At 42.3% G+C, this 21,026-nt stretch overlaps 1 protein-coding gene across 3 annotated transcripts in view; it reads left to right on the top strand.

Moving 5' to 3' along the window:
- The first annotated feature begins 11,301 nt into the window (after positions 1 to 11,301).
- Positions 11,302 to 21,026, top strand: part of BAZ1A (bromodomain adjacent to zinc finger domain 1A) — a 64,267-nt gene continuing 54,542 nt past the window's right edge. For 2 of the 3 annotated variants that reach the window (XM_059474154.1, XM_059474152.1), the window contains exons 1-3: positions 11,875 to 11,954; positions 12,645 to 12,794; positions 19,708 to 19,986. In XM_059474154.1, coding sequence (XP_059330137.1) covers positions 12,682 to 12,794; positions 19,708 to 19,986 — 392 coding nt within the window. In that variant the 5' untranslated portion in view covers positions 11,875 to 11,954; positions 12,645 to 12,681. Of the gene's footprint in view, positions 11,346 to 11,874; positions 11,955 to 12,644; positions 12,795 to 19,707; positions 19,987 to 21,026 lie in introns of those variants that run through there. The other variant, XM_059474153.1, reaches the window with a different exon arrangement.

Here is a 21,026-nt window from a genome sequence, read left to right as displayed (position 1 = left end):
AATCCTGTCTCCCACAAAAACTTTTTATAACATCAGAGCAAGCTAACTTTTGATGTACACTACTGCTGTGAAGCTGGATATGACAGTTCAATGCCAAACTGTGTTTCTAATTGATAAGGACGCAGTTAAAGTAACACTAACAATTGATTTTTCCTCATGATCTAAACTATTCTGGAACTATATGTTCTAGGCAACTGTAACAAGTTCAGAGATAAAAGAAAACAAAACCAAAACCAAGCTGAAAAGGGTGACATTAACAGAAATGTTATAAATCTATAATTTTTGAAATTGAGTGATGAAAGGCAAGGTGAAGTTCACCTTGTACAGATAACATCTATACACCACTTTCTTTGCAAGGTGTCAGAATAGGGAGTCATCTGAATCATCTGGTGTGTAATATTTTTCTTATCTTTTTCTGAGACAAGGTGCACATCAAGTATAAGGAGATGGAGCAAATTAGAAGGTGAATGTTGAAACAATGAAAAGAGTACTTTCAAACAGGCACCTGTGCTGCCTTTTAATTTTTTGGTTGTCATGTGTTCATTCCTGTTGCTACCTAACCTTCCAAAACAGGATATAGAGGAAAATCTTTCTTTGACCCAGGGTTTCATGCACCTGCAGAAAAAGAGGACAGAATGTGATCATTTACACCAGTGAAGCAGCTTTAAACAGGCTGAAATCAGCACCTTTCTCAGGTGTCTTTGATCAGTTCCCTTCTCAGTCAAACATAGAAAGAGACAAGCCTGAGTCTGGAGAACATTAGCCATCATTTCATTTTGCTAAGCGTGCCATACAAGTTTATGGTGTCTCTAGATAAGGGGTTTTATGTGTTACCTACTACACTCTAAATTATTATAATCCTATCCCTGCACTGTTCAGGCTGCTTACTGCACTGGCAACCAAACAGGTTTAGTTTGAGGGTGTGAAGTCCTCTTTTTCTCATAACTGGCATCACCTATCTCTTAAATGCACATTGAGCGTTCCTCCCACTAAACATCTGATTGTTGTAAAAGGAAAAATAACATTTTCTTCCTGGCATAAGAAGTTACTATTGGAATGTTTGAATTAATTTGTCTATCAGGAGGATAAGAGGGCAGTATGAACTCTATCTTCATTTCAAGTTTTTTAAATAAACAAACGGTAAGAAATTTTTTCTTCTCAAACTCTGTTTTTGGTCCTCAGGTCAATTCCCTGCCCCAAATGACTCTTTCTCTCTTTTCTTTCTTCTTCCTTCTCACACAGTATAATACACAGGATTTGTTGCTAGTTATAAAAGGGCAAAGGTTTTACATAACTCTAGGCAACAAGAACACAAAACCAAAATTTCCATCCCCTTGCTCTAGGCAACTGCTAGACAGAGGGTTGGAGTTTTTGTTCTGTTTTGTTTTGAGACTGGTGGGGTTTTTTGCTCCTAGAGGCAGTGTCTTTGCTCTTAATTCATTCACATCAGCCTGGGAAAATCACAGGTACTGCCTGGACTACTTCTTGCTCAGGCCTTCAGCAATGGCTCAGCCCCTTGCTTTGGAGAGCTGCTACCTCCATGTTTCCAGAGTAAGCACTGTACAAAGACACACAGCTCAGAGCAGACTGCAGTTAGCCTGAAAGAAGAGACAGGAGGGCAGCCAGATGCATAAACAAGTAGATGACTGTCAACAGATTAAAACTTTTTGATATTGATTATTAACAATTTTCAACATTGTAAAATGTTTACTCCTTTTTATTACTCCACAAATTGTCATTACTTCCTCATCAGACAGAAGCTTGAGAACATGTTTGTATAAAACAAGCAACAGGAATTCTAAAATTATATCTTGGAGAAAAGCAAACATGCCCCAACCCTATTAGCTATCATTAAATAGTTTTTCAATGCTTATTCTATCCTATCTCCAAAGATGAAGAATTAAAAAACACAAACCAAAACAAAAACCAAAATAAAACAAAATGGAGGATAGGAGAAGAAAGATATGACAAACATTTTCTTTAATTATCTTGGAGTTTGTTTTGTTGTTTAAAGAATTAATCAGCTGTTCTTAGCCCAGGGGGAGCACTCTGGTGGCAGAGATAGACTGCAGAGCAGGTCCATGCTTCCCATGCTTTTTGTTTCTATGTTCTGGGAGTCAGAGTTCAGAAGCAGGGAAGTGCACCCTATCTCAGCAGGCCTAAGCCTGGCAGAGCTGTTTCTGGAGAAGTGAAAATACTTATGGCTGGGGCAGTTAAGCTGGCTCTAGACCTGTTTTGAACTATTGGAGTTGTGCCAAGGACCTGGCTCAACTGATAGATTTTGTTTTGAAGTTGCATAAGCACAAACCTGCAAGACTTGATTTTTTTTTTTTTTTTTGTACAGTGGTGCAGTTCAGATAGGATTATTTAAATAGCAACTACAATGGAACCCATATAACCACCTTTTATTTTACCTTAATTACATTCTTGGGTGTTGCATCCTTGCTTGTTGGCCTTTGTGTTCTGATCTTACAGCTACTCCAGTGGTTTGACATACTGAGCACCACTGAATATTTAAAGATTCTGCCCATGTTCCTTCAGAAAAATTGTAGATTTTACTTATCCATATTATTTTTATTGGGAAAAGATAATCAGGTTTCATAATGAACACAAGGGAAATTTTAATATGATTGAAGTTATGTGGGTAGCATTCCATCCTTCTGAATACTTCTTCATCTTACTGTGGACTCTTCATTCAATTTCTTTAGAAGTTCTAACATTTTCCCCCATGTAGACAAAGTTCAAAGCTTTTCCCTTTGCAGACATTTTGCAAAGGCTTTAAAACATACTCATCTGGAGAAAATAATTATCTCTTGAAATACATAGTTATTGATTGCCAAACGAATTAATACATTACACCTAAGTGTAAAGGAAACAGCGTGAAAGTCAGCTGACAGAGACGGATTTTTATCTTCACTACTACTGTAGGAGGGAAACATACTAGGACACATATTTCAGATACTTCAAGGCAAATCTTCCTTTGGTGGGACAGGCATTTACTTACACCAGTCATCTGATACAGAATTAAGCAAAGTTCCTACACAAGCCAAATCCAGATAAAAGGAAAAAGTAGTCTATGCACAAAGCTTTCGCTGGCTCATCTAGACCCCTTTTTACTCCTACTTAACTAAATACCTTTAAAACTCTGTGTTAATGTGCTAATGTAGTGTTTACACCTTGTTTCTCAATGTGTCCACCTGACAGTTCTCAGCAGAGCCACTAAACTGATGCCAGAATAACTCTAGTTAAACTAGTTCATGGTCTGGTCTGCATGCAAAGCTTATGATGCATCTAAGAGTAGGATTTAGGAGTAGAATGTGCTAAAAAAAAATCAAAAAAGTTCTGTTCTGCATTCCCTAACACTGTGAAACCGTAACAATTTACAGGAGCTTTTATCTTTCCCTAAATCCTTATGAACTGATAGTTTACAAAATAAAGAGAGAGAAGGGACAGACTTAATTTTAGAACAAAGGATGGTCACATGCACAAGGTCTATACACCATTGAAATATGAATCACTAGTAGATTCATTCTGGTTAACTGAAGAAACAAAGTCCAAATTATTCCCAGGAGCATTTTTGTTGTTTGACCCCCACTGGAACTGATTACATTTTATGACTCCCAGCAGAAGGACCTCTTAATTTCCGTGAGGTTTTATATATAGCACACAGCGATGCGAGCGCTGGATGCGATCTGGCTGGTGCAGGGGAGCAGCACAGCCGGCAGCGCTGAACCCAGCGCTGTTTCTTACCCTCTTGGCTAAAGAGGTGGCCAAACCCAGCACCCACAACCCCCAGGCTTCAAAGCTTTTACCTGGCTTGGAGCCAAGAGCCAGTTCCTACCCAATTTTGGCCATGAAGTTGGGGAGGGCCGTGGGCCTCCCTGGAGCAGGTGGTGAGCTGCTCCATGGTGTGCTGGCGGTTCAGGCCTGCCATGCAGGGGGCAGCAGCAGCCCCAGCGCTGCCTGGGCTCCCGACACACCATCTGGGGACATGCTGGACAGACGGACGTGTGGAGGAGGCCGAGGGGATGGACTTCCCATGGCAGCCACAGCGCCGAGCCTCCTCCTCAGGCAGCAGGCCTGGGCAATGGTGGCCTCCAGCCTGCACATCCCTGTGAGATGGTGAGGTGAGCTGTGGGGCTGTCCCTGCTCCTCAGCCCGCTCTGGTTAAGCTCTAACTGTCCTCCTCACCCAGGGGTGAGCGAGTGGGTGCTCCAGCTCCACCTGCGACGGGGCCAGCCCTAATGGGCAGCTTGAGGGCCTTCCCCTGTATGGCTGCCATGGCTCACTACAGCCCCGCCATGGATGTCACAGACCACTAGAGACCCCCAAACTGCTCCTGGTTTAGGCACAAAATGTGTAGTTCCTGAAAGTGTTTTTTTTCCAGATCCCACCATTAGTGCCAAAGTCCATCCAAATCCCACTGATCGGCCAGCCTGTGAAACGGTGCCCGCCAGGGTGGCAACGTCAGCCTAACAGAAACAAATTACTGGCAGCAAATAAAACTCCTCTGGCAGCATTTCCTCATTCACACAGTCGGACTGAGCTTCACCAGATGAAGAGCACTGCTTCTATTTGGTTCTGCAAAGCTGTTTGGAAAGCCACCACTTTTTGTAACCAGGTTTTACATGAACGTTAGAAGAATCCATATGTGTTGGACTCAGAGATGGGCTGTACTCACAGCCTGTTGTGGAACTCATTGAGAATCCCACCACGGACACAGACAGGAGCTGTGTTTCCTGGCATACCTTTCCCTTTCCTCCTCCTGACTTTTTGACAAACTGTCCTCCTGCCAAGGATATTCTTTTAGACGGTGTGAAAGAATTATTATTGGGGGCGGGGGGAGGAAGTGTTTTATTTCAACTTGTGTCAGCTGCTAAACATTTTTATCCAAGCATGTGCACATGCAATATGCACAAGTATTAGATAATGCTGAGGGTTGTAACTCCTTTTGCTGCTAAACTCTCAGTTGCACAACAGGCAAGAAATGGAGAATCGAGGTCATGCATATGCCTTGCATGGTTGAAAATCTATCTCTGAAGCAGGAAATTCTCTCACTGAACTTCACTTTTGTCACAGAGGCACAACACAATCACTCATAAACACTAGAAAATAAAAAATCAAGGCAATTCAGGGCAGTAATGGGAAGGCATGGGCATTTTTAAACTTGATCTGATCTTTTAAACCTTTCTTCTTGGTACTGATTTAGTGGGGATACTTACCATTATAAGGTGTAAAAGAAATATCTTGCACATATTCTCCTTTATTCTCATTATCAGCTGCACTAACTTCACTATACCTCAAACGAGTCAGTGGTACGGAGTGTAAGTGAAAGTTATTGTAAGGAGGGGCCTTGTCCATTGCATCCGATAAGGACTAGGCAGAGCTGTAGATGACTCTTTCTTTTTGCACTAAAGGAAGATTGCAGTTATAACAAACTTTCTAATTTCTGGGGACAAGACAGTGGTTAGTATGCTGGTTTAATTGTCCTTGTCTCTGTAAATCTGGATTTATATGCAATGTTTTCCAATATCCTGTAATTATAACAAGGATGAAAACTTTTAAAATGTATTTTAGGCTGAGATATTTATGCCAATTCAACCTTAAACATGCATACATTTAGATATATATTATGATACATTGAATCACTAGGAAGTGTTCCTATAGAACAATAAACTGTGTGGATATAAGCATTTTTGCAACTTTATATCTATGTCCACACTGTAGTCTATAAATTCTATGTGTGAAGGCAGTCTTAGGATTGTCCTTGTCTTTGCTTTTTGTCTAAGAACTTCTTGGATGACTGGAAATTACAACTGAAATAATTGTTGCTTCTTAATTCATAAGTTTCTGAAACTAGCAATTTCATTCTATCAATGTTTACATTTTCCTCTTTGCTATGAATGCTTAGCAACTGTATGGTAACAATCCAAATAACTTTCCAGCTGTCCTAAGTCTGCCAAAGAGAGCAAGACTAACGTATGCACTGGATTTACCACCTTTAACGTTTGTTTCCTTCAGTTCTGCTCTACATGCATGCTTTATATAAAACATATTTATGAGTGCTTGACCTTTAAGAAATGTAGAAATTTTGTCAGTATCTCACTTTCCCTTGGGTGTGAGGCACCAGCATGGGTATTGTGGGTGGTGGTGTCCATCCCTGGATCTGTGGGAGAAGGGAGAATGATCATTTGGGTTGAGCCTGAGGAGCTTTTCTTTCAGAGGATTTCCATGTAGTATAGCATTCATTCCCCAAGAACTATATTCTGTGGCTGTGATGTAGTATGGTTGGCTTCCCTCAAGGTATAGGACTCAGCAGGCTTGGAGCATCCTGTAAAAGCTCAAAACCAAAACTGAAGCTTGCTTTGTACACAGAGCAAGCTACCAGCCCCCGTCTGCCTTGGCTGAAGTGCTCTGAGCATGAGCAGAAGCATTGTGGTGGGGCTGTTCCACCTGTACACACCCTGACTCACTGTGTGTGGTCAACTGGGGAGATATCCAGAGTCTTTTTCAGCCAGCTACTCTCTGCTTCCAATTCTGCTCTTGTCTGGGATCTACCATCAGAAGAGTGCCTGGATAGTTAACATCTTTGCCTTAGCATTGAAGGTCTTCTGTTAGAGATGAGTAGCAGGACAGAAGAAAATAAGGTGGAGGCCAAAGGAGTCTCATATTAAAAGGATAAGTCAGAATACTGGTCACGGTTGTGAGTCATCACATTTGTCAAATGAATGACTCAAAGAAAATCCAGCATGGTCTGTATTTGATTGAGCAGATGTATATGCTTCAGATTGACTCATCACTGTACACTCTGACTAAATAACCCAGATCAGCTACTGGGCCAACTTCTCTTTATGTGCTCCTCAACAGAAATTGCACTGCATGGCATCATTTCAATGTGCAAGAGGGTTTGTCTAATCTCAGTATTAGTGACCAAAAACCCCACAAAAACTAAAAGCAAACAAACTAACAAGTTGGGACTGTATAGTCATATAATAAAATCATAAAGCAACATCCTTGAAATTATTTGTTCTACTCATCAACTAGACAGAGAGGTGTTCAATGTAAGAAATTCAAATAAGATGAATGCAAACTTAGTAAAGGGTTAGAATTATTCAGCTTGAGAGTTTCCAATCTTAAATTTGATTGTACAAAGAATATCTTAATCATATAGATCCAGGTTTCAAGCACACTGATTCAGGATATTTAAGTCTATTGTAAAATTGCTCCAGTAGTGACAATGTGCATATGTAGCAAAAATTAACAAATCTGCCCATCATTCAGTCTTCATTCATTCAAAATCCTTAATCAGCCATCATTCATTCTAAATATTAGTTAGCAATAGAAATTCAGCATATTTTAGTGTAAGAAAATTACAGTAGTGTCAGTGCTCTGTATCCAGTGCACTACAACTGTAAGAGAGAAAACGCGGTAGCAATCCTCTCAGAGCTTAAGCTGGTTTCAGAGACACTATTAGGAAATAAATAGTGGTTTCACAACATCATTTTATCATTTTGTAACCAGGTTAGAGGCCAGTCATACATGGTCATTGCTGTAAAGTAGATAAGGTCAGAGTTCCTCCCCACTAGTATAAAGTTATCAGCTTAAATACCTTTAATAGTATTTTCTGAGAGAGAAAAAATAGGATGTGATTAAACTTTAAAGGAACGTATCTCTTAATTTCTAGAGTTGCACAGATATTAAACATGCAATATCTGTTAAAAGCAGCGAGAACCATATGTCTAAATCCTATTAAACTGTGAAAAAAATTAAGAATGTGGAATGCCTTTTCACAGAATGAATCCAATGACATAAGAAACATCCCAGTGCTCCCCGAGGGCTTTGTGGAGGGATGGGCTCTGCTGTACTGGGTGTTATTTAAGCTCAACAAGAGCCAAAGCAGATTCTGGCCATGACTTACTGCCCTCTATGATAGCAACAGACCCAACCATTATGCCTGCATTTGCAACTGTGGGATGCCTGTCTTAAGGCATCCCACAAATTGTGACCACACCAAAAATTCACTGTCAACAGGGATTGGTTCTTCACCTTTATTTGTGACTCATGAAAGCAAAAAAGTAATGAATGCATCCAGCAGCTGCAGAATAAGGAACCTCCTGTTCTTGTGATTACAGAACTACTTTAAAAGTATGTTGAAATATAACTGCACCAGAATGAAAGAAAGATTAAATGTGTTGTGAAAAATCGTGTACTTGTTCCATGGCTTTGTTTTTTGACTGAAGAATGCTATTTATAAATGAATATCTTATTAAACACTGAACATAGTGCTTTACAGCCAGTAAAAGACAATAGACCAAATGTTACTGTTACCCACAGCTGGAGTGGATTGATAAAACCAGCACATTGTCTTTGTTCACATAGTTTAAAGTCTAAATAAAGATATATGATCAAAAGAGTGAATTGACTTAGCAAGGTGACAGAGAAAGGGCAAAAGGTGAAAAAAAGCTGTATCAGTAAGTTATAAAATGCATAAATGGATAATATTTTGCTGGCTGCCTTAAGCTTTAAAAAAGTGATCTATGGTTAATGTTTACATTACAGAAATTAAGCATTTTCAAAACAGCATTTGGAATGGGAAGGGGTGACACTAGTCCCCCAAAATCTACTCAGTGCATTAAAATGAGTCAATGCTTGCATATATGTTATACTTCTCTCTTTATATATGATCCAGCAAACTGTGAAAAAGGTAGGTGTCATTGCTATCATGTCATTTGACAGAAGAACTTACTAGCAATCTATAATTTACACATTTTCACATTTATCTTTTCAACCATATGGTTTTTTACCAAAATTATAGTTGAGAACCTAGCATACCATTCAAGGTCCAAGGATATTCTTCATTAAAAAATCCAATTATTTTTTCTCTAAATTCAGCAAAACCTGGAGAGAACTAAGTGGCAACTTTGGGGGAAAAAATAAAAAGAAAATACTCTCCCAGTTGCATGACAATATAGGTAAAACTGAGTAAAAATTCTCCTTTGCACTGTTCCAAGTATATGATTCGGACAAGTATTAGTTATTCCAACATAAATTCAACTGTGATTTTTAAACTGACAACCCTTTTGTAAAATATTGCACGGGCTCTACATTTTTTCAGAATAACAAGTCACATATGGAATTGTTTTGTTATGGACATAGTTGAATAAAAATTTTGGAGCATCTTTGTGCAAAGCAGCTCCTGGTAGTTTAAAAAGGGGAAGAAATAGAATAAGGAAATGAATCTGTAATTCGGGAAAGATCCAGTGAAAAGAAATTTTAAAAAATTTAAAATTGTGGGGACCTTGAAGGAGCAGCTGGGCAGAGGTGGGGGAAGCTGCCCCAAGCCTGGGTTGACTCTGTCCCTAGGAAATTGTTGTATCCTTGTAAAGCACAGAGACCAAGTGTTTTATAAGATTTTATGTTCCAAATACAACTATTTTTAAAGTTCTGCGAGTGAGAACTGCAATCTCCCTGACTAGGGAACTATGTTTAATATATCTGTTAGTGTATAAGTCATCTTCTAAAAGGAAAGCAGCTTCATTTTTGCTGTTTTGTGGTAAAATCCACATCAACAACCCCCCGAATGTTACCAATCATCCCATTCCTGCATCTTGAATTAAAACTACTTTCAGTAATTTGTAAAAAAGTCCCAAATTATTGTAAAGACTAAGCATTGTGTTAAAATAGAAGAAATATTCCTGAGGAAGGAAACTAAGCTTTTTCTGATGTTTCAGAATTATTTTATGTTGATTTCTCAATGCCCACTTAGTAGACATTTAGCTGGCATCATAAAAACCTGTTCTAGGTCCTGCTGACCTTATTGGAAGAAGAACCAGAGCCTGGATTTGTAGATTTTAAAGAACAAAGGTGAAAACTAAATGAACTGCTCCTCTCTGTCCTAAGAACATGAAAACACAGTGCAACCCTATTACTCAGTGAGGATCTGTTCACTGGAAAATCACTGAGGGAATAATGAGGGGGGAAGAACACAAGGAGGAGGAAAAGGTGAGAAGAAAAGAGAAAGAGGGCAAGAGAGAGCGAAGAGGAAAGGGGAATTTGCTTTTGATGTCACAGTTCTATCAGCTCATGCATTTTTCATGGATACCAACTAGTGCTAAAATAATGCTGTGCTGACAATACAAGCACGAAAAAAAGCAGCCAGGTCCCCAAATATCATGACATTGGCTTAAAAAAAATTATAAAAATTTGTAACTCAAAGCTTTCTTTCCCTTCTAATTCGTAAGCCTTTTGGGGCTGCCTATTCCAGCATTTCTCTCAAACTTGAGATTTATCATTTTTAAGGTGACCTGAGGTTCCAATTAAATTGCATCTGCTGAAGAGCTTAAAACAAAGCTAAGTGTTGCAAAATTGCTGCAACCCTGAGCTGGCAACACTAAATGTCATAAGCATGGCGTACTACACAGTTTTGAGCAAAGTTGACTAAAAATTACCAGATGTTTGATACAAGTGCATTAATTAAAGTAGCATTTGTGCCCTTTGCTAGAAAGAAAATAAAAACTGAAAGGGAAGCCAGCTGGTAAAGCAAAATAAACTGGTAAGACTCAGGAGTTAACCTGGTTTGCAGTTCAAGCTTTGTAAACTTAATTTGAGGAAGTGAACATTAACATTTTTCAGTGCTTTTGATTAAAACCTGACCTTTTAAAAATAATTAATGGACTGTATGTATATCTTCTTTTAGGTTTTAGTCACACATGCTACAGCAGCACCGATTGCTGCCTTTACTTGCAGAAGAAGAAAAACCATGCACAGGTGCAGGAAACAGCACCGGACCTTTATTTGCAGGAACGGCATTTTCAGTTGAATTATTTAGGTATCAGCCTTCAGATATTAACCACTTCAATAGTTCTAGGGACTTTCTGCAGTTACTCTGTAGATTTTTTAATATAAACACTTCACTTAGTTCTGGTTAATTACAATGGATGTGGCCTTTCTGTGGTTTTTGTCTCCCAACCTGGCGAGCACTCTTAGGAACGCAATTAATTTAATACTCCAGTTTTAATTACCAGTGACACTGTAAATGCATTAGTGTTTAAAAAAAAAAAGGTAATGAAAAATTAATACATTAATGAAACCATTTAATGACATTTTCGGTGAACTGGAAGGAAAAGCAATGTTAGGGGGCCAACGTACAACCCTCACGCTCATCTTAATTATATACAATCGCACTTTCTGCAAAATACACCCGCACGCCCCCGCCCGCGCCGATAGCACCGTGGCTCGGGGGCTGTAACTGAGAGAGCAGCGTGCCCGGCCCTGCACTGTCAAACGCCGAAATCCGCCGGGATCGGCCCCGCAGGAGACGCACTGGGGCCCCGCTCGCAGGGCAGGTACGAAGGGCAGAGAGGGGTGGCTCCGGGGCCGGCGGTGGGTCCCTACGGGCCGACGATCTCACAGCTGCTCGGCGGCCCCTCGGCACCGGCTGCTGCCGCCGCGGGCGGAGGCGCGGGCGGGCAGCACCGCCCGCCGCAGGCTCGGCCGCCCCGCCGAGCCGTGACCGCCGTGCCGGGGTCGCCGTGCTAGAGCCGCCCGCAGCCCGGCCCGGCCCGGCCCGGCCGCAGCGCCGCGCCGAGAGAGCCGCCTTCCCCGCCGGCAGCCGGGCTGCGCGCACCCCCCGCACCGGAGGTCTCCGCTGATAATTCAAAAATGGAGGATGCGCCCTCTCAGCCATTAATTAATAATGTAGCTCGCTGTCTTCCTGTGTGACACACGCTGGAAGGCACCGAGCGGCCAATAAAGATGTAGGGGAGAGCAGGGGAAGGCTCCTCCCCGCAGCTCTTCCTGATTGAGGGCTTGAAGAAGTAGATCAAAAACTTCCCAGGAGCCGGCAGGGGGGGGCGGGGGGGGGGCTGAGGAAAGGGAAGAAACGCAAGAAACGCGGCGAGGGGGACCGCGCTCCGCACCGACCGAGCAGCGAGCAGAGCCTGCGGCCGCACCAGGTGGGCAGGAGGGGAGGGAGCCCCGCAGCCCCCGCCGGACAGGCCGGAGGCCGGGCTGCCCCCGCGCCGCGGCCGCGCTGTCCCGCGGCGGCAGAGCCCGGCAGGCGCCGGGCCGGGGCGAGGCGCGGGGCGGGAAGGGCGAGGACCCCAGTTAGGCAGCGACCCGGCAGGAAGGGAAGGAGGGAGATAAGTGGTCGGCGCTGCCCCTCCTGGGTGTTTGCTTTGCGGAGAGGAGGAGGAGGAGGCGGAGGCGGCGGGGGAGTGGAAGTTGGTGTCCGGCCCGGCGTGTGTGGGTCAGAGGCGGGGGAAAGGGGGTGACCCGAAGGCAGGGGCGCCGCAGGAGACAAAGCGCGGCCGGGGTATCCCCGAGCCGAGCACGTTGCGCGGCTGGCGCGGGGGTTGCCGCCTCCGCCCGCCGCTCGGCGTCATGGCCCCATTGTGAGGCGGGCGGAGGCGGAGGAAGGTGCCGCCGTTGGTCCGCGCGCAGTCCCAGGCAGGCAACGGCGTGTCGGGCACACAAAAGGCTCCGCCGAGCCACCACCGCCGCTCCTGCTCGCTTCTGCTCGCTCCTGCCTTGGCTCCCCCGGGAGGAGGGACACGCCGGGCCCGTTCCCTCCTCCCCGGGCTGGTGGGCGCCTCTGCCTCGCTTAATCCCTCCGTGTTTTTTATTCTCCCCCGTACCCTCTGAAGCCGATCCTGGGGCAGGAAGAGAGCCGGGAGCGGGGCAATGCCGCTGCTGCACCGAAAGCCCTTCGTGAGGGTGAAGCCCCCCGCCGACCTCCGGCCGGACGAGCGTGTTTTCTACTGCAGGGTCACTAACGAGATCTTCAGGAACTACGAGTAAGAAACAACCCCGCGTCAGTGTCCGCGTCCCTATGTCCGTCCTGCACTCCCCCGCCAACCCCCCCGCGCTCCGGCGGCGGCGGGCAGGGAGCGGCTGGAGCCCCCAACCCGCTCTGACACCTGGGCGGGCAGGGAGGGAGGAGAAGGGATTCCCCGGCTCGCTGCGGGGAGCCTTGCCGGGGGGTGTGAGTGGGGGACCGCGGCTGGCGCCGAGCCTGTGCCCTCGCGAGGGGGATGGGGGCAGAGAGGGCGGATCTCTCGCCTGGGGCAGGGATTCCCCTGCCCCTCCTCGCCGGGGGTACCCCGCAGCCCCCTTCGCCCTCGGGGAAGGAAGACAGCCAGCTCCTTCCCCCTTCCTTCTCTCGCTCCTTCCGCGGTGTCGCCCCTGCCCCCGCCGGGGAAGTGAAAGTTGCGCGTGTGGGAGGCGGCGGGCGGCAACGAGCGTCTACCGGGCTCGGGCTCTCCCTCCCGTCCGCCCCCGCCGGCAGCCGCGTGTCGGCGGCGCTCGGCGCTAGGCCGCCCCGCGGAAGGGGCCGCGCCGGGCCCGCGTTCAGCCGGCGCAGCGGGGCCGCCCGCCCGGCGTGTGCCGGTGCCCTATTGTTGTGCTGACGGCCGGGCGGGGGGCACTGGCTGCCGGGCCCGCCGGGCTGCTCCGGGCTGGGCTCCCAGGCCGGCTCCCACCGCGGTTAACCCCTTGCTGGCGGCCCTCGCCGCGCCGCCCAGGGCCGCGCTCGCCCCGCCTCCGCGGGGAGCTGCCGGCTGCTCCGGTTGGAAATGGCCGGCGGGGCAGCGCGGCGCGGGGTCGCTGCACCTGTCCGGCGGGGCAGGGGTCCCGCCGCCGGAGCCCTCCCGTGCGGCACAGCCAGGGGTTAAACCCCGCCTGAAGCCCAGCGAGCGCACCTGTCACCTTAGGAGCTTTTTTCCTTGCGAGGCTTTTATCGCTTCTTCTATCGCTCTCATATCCTTTATATGTATATTTTTTTCTTTTTTTTTTTTTCTCGCGTGTTCAAAGCTGAACAGGATAGGTGAAATTCCCGTTAACGAGTGAAGGCGGATGGCACGGGTAGTCCCGAACTTGCAGCCACTCACTTCACCGCTTGTAAGAACAATGGACAGAAAGTATTAGCAAGACGTTTTTCAAAAGCCGATAAATTACGGGTTTTCACCACCGGTCTGATCCAGCAACATTCTCACCTACAAAAGGCCCCCACATCCAAACTATAATTTTTTTAAGATGTGCAGACTAACGAGGTTAAATCTAAAATGCTTTTAGTTTGCAACATATGAAATAAAAGCACACCTAAATCTTTTTCATGTTTAGACTTGTTTTTGTTGTTCAAATACACTCGGCTTAATAAAAATTTCAAGAAGCTGGATTAGGTAACTTTGAAGGGTAATGCCTTACTTTTCCCTGAACTATATACTCTCAGGGTGCTGATTGTGTTGGGAGTTCTGTAAGGAGTATTTTCCTTATAGGGTGTATAAGAACCTGACAAGGGAGAGGTGACAGCCTCCTGTTTCTGTAGGAATTAAGTCACCCTCCCCCAGCTTCTGATATTGCTTTGCTTATATTGATATTGATTTGCTTATTCTGATAAGCTACTTTTCTGGATACAAGTATTATCACATCATTAGATGACATTAATGTATTTGTTGACACAGGGAAATATGTTTCAGGTACATGTAGTTTTACTACAATTTCGGTATGAAAAGTATCCTTTTAAAATGTCTGTCTGTCCTCAAAATGTTTGGTGACTATTTGAAGTATTGTGACAGGCATATTTATACTGCAGAGGTGTTGTCAATAAGTATGAAAGACCAAATTCCTTGCTTAACCAAAGTTCAGGAATTAAGGAGTAAATTTAGATGTGTTCACACAGGCAATCCCTAGAAATGTCAGGAGGTGGTTAGCTGAGAGGTCCGGCCTTAGAATGTGGTGTTTGGGAAGACTCCACAGAAAACTCTGCTGTGCTTGTTTTTTGTGTATGGGGGTGTGTGTGTTTTTGGTAATGGGTTTGTTTTTGTTGGTTTTGTTTTCTGGCCCTTTTTGTTGGGTTGGATAAAATTGGTGCATTGGATTGAAAAACGTAGTACTTTCTTTGCCTAGCAAAGTGTTCTGGCACAGATGGGTTGTAAGTTTAGGTTACTGTTAGTTATGGCATAATCTTCTCGAGAACATAAGTTTGGTCATCTTTTAGACAGTTTTAAAGGTTCTGATCCTTTAAAACATCAGCTTTCTCTGCTGATTGATAATGCCTTCTGAAAACAATAGTACCTATTTCTTTGCCTAAGCAAGGGCAAGTAGATTAATAGGGATAGGGAAGGCCCACTTCTTTAAAACTGTATTAGCTGTTTCATGAAAGAAAGCCATTGTCTAAGTCAGACTTCTCTGAATCTACTATTTGAGGGGAGAATTTAAAAATTCCACAGTCCAACTAGATGAAGAGGGCTGTACTGATATATATATATATATATGATAATCTGAATTCACCCCCTACATCAACTGTATGAATGCTTTTAACTATTACAAACAGTTAAGACTCAAGCTGGTTTTGTGTTTGTTTTTTGTTGGGTTGTTTGGTGGGTTTTTGGCAGAGCACAAACTTAGTGGTGAAAAGCTGCTTTCATGCATGTGTCAGCTTTAGTAGAGTTGATTAGAAATCACACATTAGTATTATTCTTTTCTATATAAGAAATGGTTATACTAATATGAGAAAAATTTGGCAAGACTAGTATTTTGTAAAGTGACTTTCCTGTAAAGAATGTATTTCCTCTTTAATTCGAGATACAATCACATAATTTTGTAATCCTTTCAGAAGAGAGAGCCACGTCCAGTTATATTTATCCTTAGAAACTGGGAAAGCTGATGTTTTCCATGCTTGGTTACATTCCTGGTTAGAGGGACAGACCAGCAAGGAGAGTCTGTGGGGTCAGAGTAGGGAAATCAAGTACGGATGTGCATGAGATGTATGGAATGCATGAAAAACATATTGAACCAGTGGGATGCTACCACCAGTCTTTGACACCTTGTCTGTGACAGTTAATAGCTGATAGAAATGTGCAGAGAAAGCTACTACTAAAGTGTGGGAAGTCTTGTATATGAAGATAGTTTGAAAAAGACAATGATGAGTAGTATAGACACAGTGGTAGGAATGTTTCTCATTCTAGAACGTGAGAGCAGGGAAGAGCAGTTTCTCCTTACCTTCAAAACTTAGTGAAACTTATTTAGAGGCTGACCTGTAGTGTTCTTGGTTACAGTCAAATAGAGATCTTTCAAAAGGCTTTTTAAAAGCCCTTAGTTAAATTAGGTGAATTGTCCTCTTTTCTTGGAGAGAAACTCATCACTTAAAATGTATTCCTTAATGCATAATTAACCTACAAATATTAAGGAATAAATGTATTTATGATGGGTTCTTGTTTGTTTTGTGCATTATTTGTAATGCTAGTTCTTGACTACTTCTGGAGACCAAGAGTATAAGAAAACTCTGATCCAGAATGGCAGAGTTAGTCTTCTCTGATTACCCTCCTGTGGTACACTAAATTACTTGTTCTAACGTATGCTAAGAAAATGAATGGAAGTAAATATTAGCAATAAATGCTCTCGAAGCACACTAAAAATATAGTCAGTCTTAAAATCAAGAGGAGTATTTGTTTAGTTCAAGAAAAAGCTGTAATTACTAGGCTGATTTTTATATCCATTGCAAATGCAGTCAGCACAGAGGTTGCCAGTAATTTAGTTCTTGCTTCTGTTAATGACCTGCCTCCTATCAAATACCTACTGAGTAGTGGCATTAAACTACTACTCAATGAGTTGCTGATAATTTTACAGTTTGCCTTACCTTGCATAGAAAACTAATTAAATGAAAAGAGGCATCCAGCTGAGAAGTTGGTGTTAATTACAACTACAAAGACAAATTGGTTTTTAGTCCATGCTGCTCGAGTAGTTGAGCTGATGTGGACATCACCAGGGTGCTGCAGTTGCATTGGACATCTCAAATGCAGATGCATCCATGCAAGTGACCTTTGTGGATGTGTTTTGTATGAAATTCTCCCTCCTGGTTGCCAAGAGCCACAGACATCTTGAACCAGCAAGGAAGCCCCAGAAACCGTAATACCCTAGATAAAGACATAGGTAATGCTTGAGATGTGATGTAGCAGCAGATGCTCTTGCTCTTGTGAAGTTGGGTGTAGAATATGATCAAGGGCATTATCACCCTTCAAGTAAAGGGAAAGACTATCACTGCTGCTGCCTTGGTTTGGTAGATGTTGTGTCTTCGTCAAGTGTTTTGTGATAACTGATGTCCCCTGGAGAGAGACAGGGACAGAAGGAGTATATTTAGTGGTATACTGTGGGATTTTGTTTTCTTTCAAACCAAGTTAAAGTGAGATCCTTAAAACATTGCAGTGAAACTGCTAACAGACTAAGCCACAGATGGTTTTGATGCACTGTAGGTAAAGATAGCTAAATAATGCTTTCAAAATGGAATGTAGCTGTTTTTCACACTATTTTTTTTCTTCCCTGTAAACTCACAGGGGAAAAATCCACACAAAACAAAAGAGGAAATGAGGGAAAATGAAACTAGATACACAAAATATGCTCATGTGTAAATGGAACATATTTACTTCTAATATGTTTCAGTTAAAGTAATCTTAGCATTTTGTACTTGTAATAATCATGGATCAGGAATTTTTAGAAAGAGGTTTGTTGACTGGGATTCTTAAATTATTTTTTTCCTTGTTTTTATAATTTTTTTTCTCCTTTAAGTTCAGTGCTGCTGCTTTAAATAGCATGACTGCCCGGTATCCCCTCACAAAGAATAACAGCAGCTCTTAAAGGGACACTGTCTCTGTCTCTCCCTTGCTCTCTGATGCCCCCTTGACTTTTTTTTTCTAGCTTTACTTTCATAGTTTAAAAAAAATTATATTCTGGTACATTGTTAGTAACTCTTTAGAGTGTTTTTCTATTTCCTGGCTAAAGATAGTTATCAAGAGCCTCTTGGGTAAGTGAGACACACACAAAAATATATTTAGAAATACAGCTGAATGAAGATTGAAGTAAGTGCTACTTTATCCATTGAATATCCATCCATAAAAATTACTTTATTCTAATACAGAAATATTGAAATGTAGGGCAAGACAAGACGTGAAGAGATCACATTTCATCTATTCTATCACCTCACAGAAAAACCCAGTCTAAACTCATGAAACAGATTTTTGTCAAACCTGTTCTTTAATATGTTTAAATAAGTATAATACACAATAAAGATGCACAAAGAATGACTGACAGCCATCTGTTCTTCATATCTTGAAGAATAGTTTATCTAATTCTCTCTCCTTTGTTCTTGTCCTTTTTGTCTTTAGAGTAAGCAGCCCCACATTATCCATATACTGTCAAATATATTGAGTAGATAGCAGGATAGCAGATGATATAAAAATCTGAAATTCTGCAACTATTAAATATTATTCAGCTAATTTATCTATCCCTTCCTCTTCTGTCCTTCTTGCAGCTGATGGTTCTTCCTAAAGCATATCTTGCTCAGAGGACTCCTGTGTTCATACAGAAAGGATTATCTGAGCCAAGACCCTTCATTGTCCTCAATCTGAAATTTCCATTTTCATTTACAAAATGTTATGGTTCATCTGTCCATCTGCAGTGAACACTGTCATCTGCATCAGTGTCACCGATGAACATTTGCCAGCTTGAGTTTGCAGGGAGACTGCAAGAAAAAACTGACTGTGAACTGTCCAATTCTCTTAACCTCATTACTAGAAGTTATTTGAACAGGTCTATCCTTTTAAAAATGGGAACAGTGTGGTTTAGTTTTGGGTTTTTTGTGAAGGGAATGAAATGAAACTTCAGTATAGGCATCTGATGTAGCATGCAATTGACTGAAAGTACTGTGTGCTTTGAAATAGCTATGTTGGACTGATAAAGCTTTCTGAGCTTGGTTTGTCATGTGTATTCAGTAGTTATCAATACTAGTCCATTAATATTTGTAAAGGCAAGTAAAAGCATTGTCTGAACTGGGGCATATTGAAAGATTGCTTTGCTGTCTGATCACTAATCCAAAGTATATGATATGTTTTAACATGGCTTTGTGAATTGATGCATCTCCTTAATTTAGAAAATGTTTTAATAAGCTGCTGTTCTTCTGACACCTGTCAAAAATGGACAGATTTTGACTAATGAAAGCTCTTCATTCTTGATTCCAATATAATAGCTAGTAAGCAAGCAGTAACAACAATGCAATTTTAGCCTTAATTGGAAATGTGTGGAAGGAGGAGAATCAATATTTACTAACGGAACAAGGGAGGAAAAGAATCTGTAGGAAAAAATATTTCAGTGCTTTTTTGTAAGAGCTATGCAAACAGTGAAGGGATAAAAACTATTTAGAGAACTACTTGACATTAAATTTTTGCCTCTCCCATCTTCTAGTTTGTGAGTTAAGGCACTCAAAATCTGGAACTTATTCAAGTTGCAACATGTTTCTGTGATCTTAAAGTTATTTCGTGTTTGAACAGTTTTAGGCGCTCGTCTTACGAATATTTGTGGAAATGGGGGAGATGCGAGCATGATATGACACCTATTAAACCCAGTGTGCTGATTATTATGCAAAAGGCTTCTTATACATTAATATTTGTTTGCAGCATGTCTTAAGTCTTGATTCTCTTACTGTAGTCTGTAATGAGGGGAGACTTTGGTTGTACAATAGCAATTTACCATGTCTGAAAAACATCAAATACTCCTTGATATCTACAAACTGTAGAGGAGTAGAGCTGCTTTTGCATTTCATGCTGTAAAAGATATTTGCAATTTGCTGCTATATTAACTGTGAGCAAGTTTAAAATGTTAGTCCAAACTCAACTGTTTTCTTTCTTTCTTCCCCCTCCGACCTTTCTTCCTTTCCAGTGATTTTTTTGAACGCACCATTCTGTGCAACAGCCTTGTGTGGAGCTGTGCCGTCACAGGTAAACCAGGACTCACATATCAGGAAGCTCTGGAATCGGAGAAGAAAGCCAGACATAATCTTCAAAGTTTTCCAGAAGCACTCATCATTCCAGTTCTCTACTTGGCCACCCTTACCCATCGCACCCGCCTGCATGAGATCTGTGATGAAATCTTTGCTTATGTCAAGGATCGGTATTTTGTTGATGAAATAGTGGAAGTACTTAGAAATAATGGTGCAAGGTAAGTATATTTAAAAATACTAATTTTTGTTTGTGTGTGCATTTTTGAACCCAAACCCCAGTGTAATAAACTCCATCCAAGTGAGGTGTGATGCTTCAGCTGGTGATACTATTACTGCACTTCCCTACTTTAATTAAGAGCAGGATTGTGTTGCTTGCTTGATACATTCCCTTAGCTTTGAAGTTGCTGTGTAGACATGACAGTGTTCTCAGGTCTTGACACTGCATGTTTTTTGGTCTGTGTGGTGGATTTGCAAAGGAATGTTGGTTTTTGTGAAAGGTGGTTTGTTTGTAGAATAAGATTTAGTGAGAAATTAGGGGAAGATACAAATTTAAAAAACACATGGCAATTTTGATGAATCATTCAGAATTAATGGCCAAACTACTGAAAGCTTAAAATAACTGATAAATGTTGGATTTTTACTTCTTAGGTAGTGCAAAAATTGTGATTACATTTTCAGTGAAGTTGGGAATTAATTGTATAATATGTATAATAGTTGATTATCTGGAATTTTGGTTGATAGGAGTTTCTTCCCACTCATAGTTAATGTTATTCTTACTGTTATACTGGTGTATTTACTGCAAATGTTTTTATTGCTGTCTTAGACCAATTAAAACCTTGGAAGAATTTTAAGCTTCAGATGCATTGTTTCTCATATCATTGGTACATATGCTCTATAGCAGAAATAAGCTTGAGTCTTTGTTTAAAGCAGCTTCTAGGGGAGGTCTAGAAAAGGTTCATATTTTGTCTAAATGAGTTTACAGTTTTACCTGATTGAGGCTTAAGATGTGAAAAAACATGCTTAGCTTGGATGTACCTGCAGAATGGGTGCTAAAGCCTTTGTGGGTTCAGCTGTTGCTGCTGGGGTTTTTGTTGTTTGTAGGGTCATTGTATTTTGCTTTTTTTCAGGAGGTAGGTGACAGTTTACACTTCAGAGTAGAAGGCACTCCTCAGGGTAGCCTGATACTTAGTGCATAGACTGGTGTTTGTTGGGTGATAGGAGCAGGCTGCTTCAAAATGGTCATTGGAGAACAGTTATT

The sequence above is a fragment of the Ammospiza nelsoni genome, chromosome 6 (genome assembly GCF_027579445.1).
Source record: "Ammospiza nelsoni isolate bAmmNel1 chromosome 6, bAmmNel1.pri, whole genome shotgun sequence".
NCBI classification, from domain to species: Eukaryota; Metazoa; Chordata; class Aves; order Passeriformes; family Passerellidae; genus Ammospiza; species Ammospiza nelsoni.
Note: the sequence above shows the minus strand (reverse complement) of the source record. Positions and strands in the feature narration are given on the sequence as shown.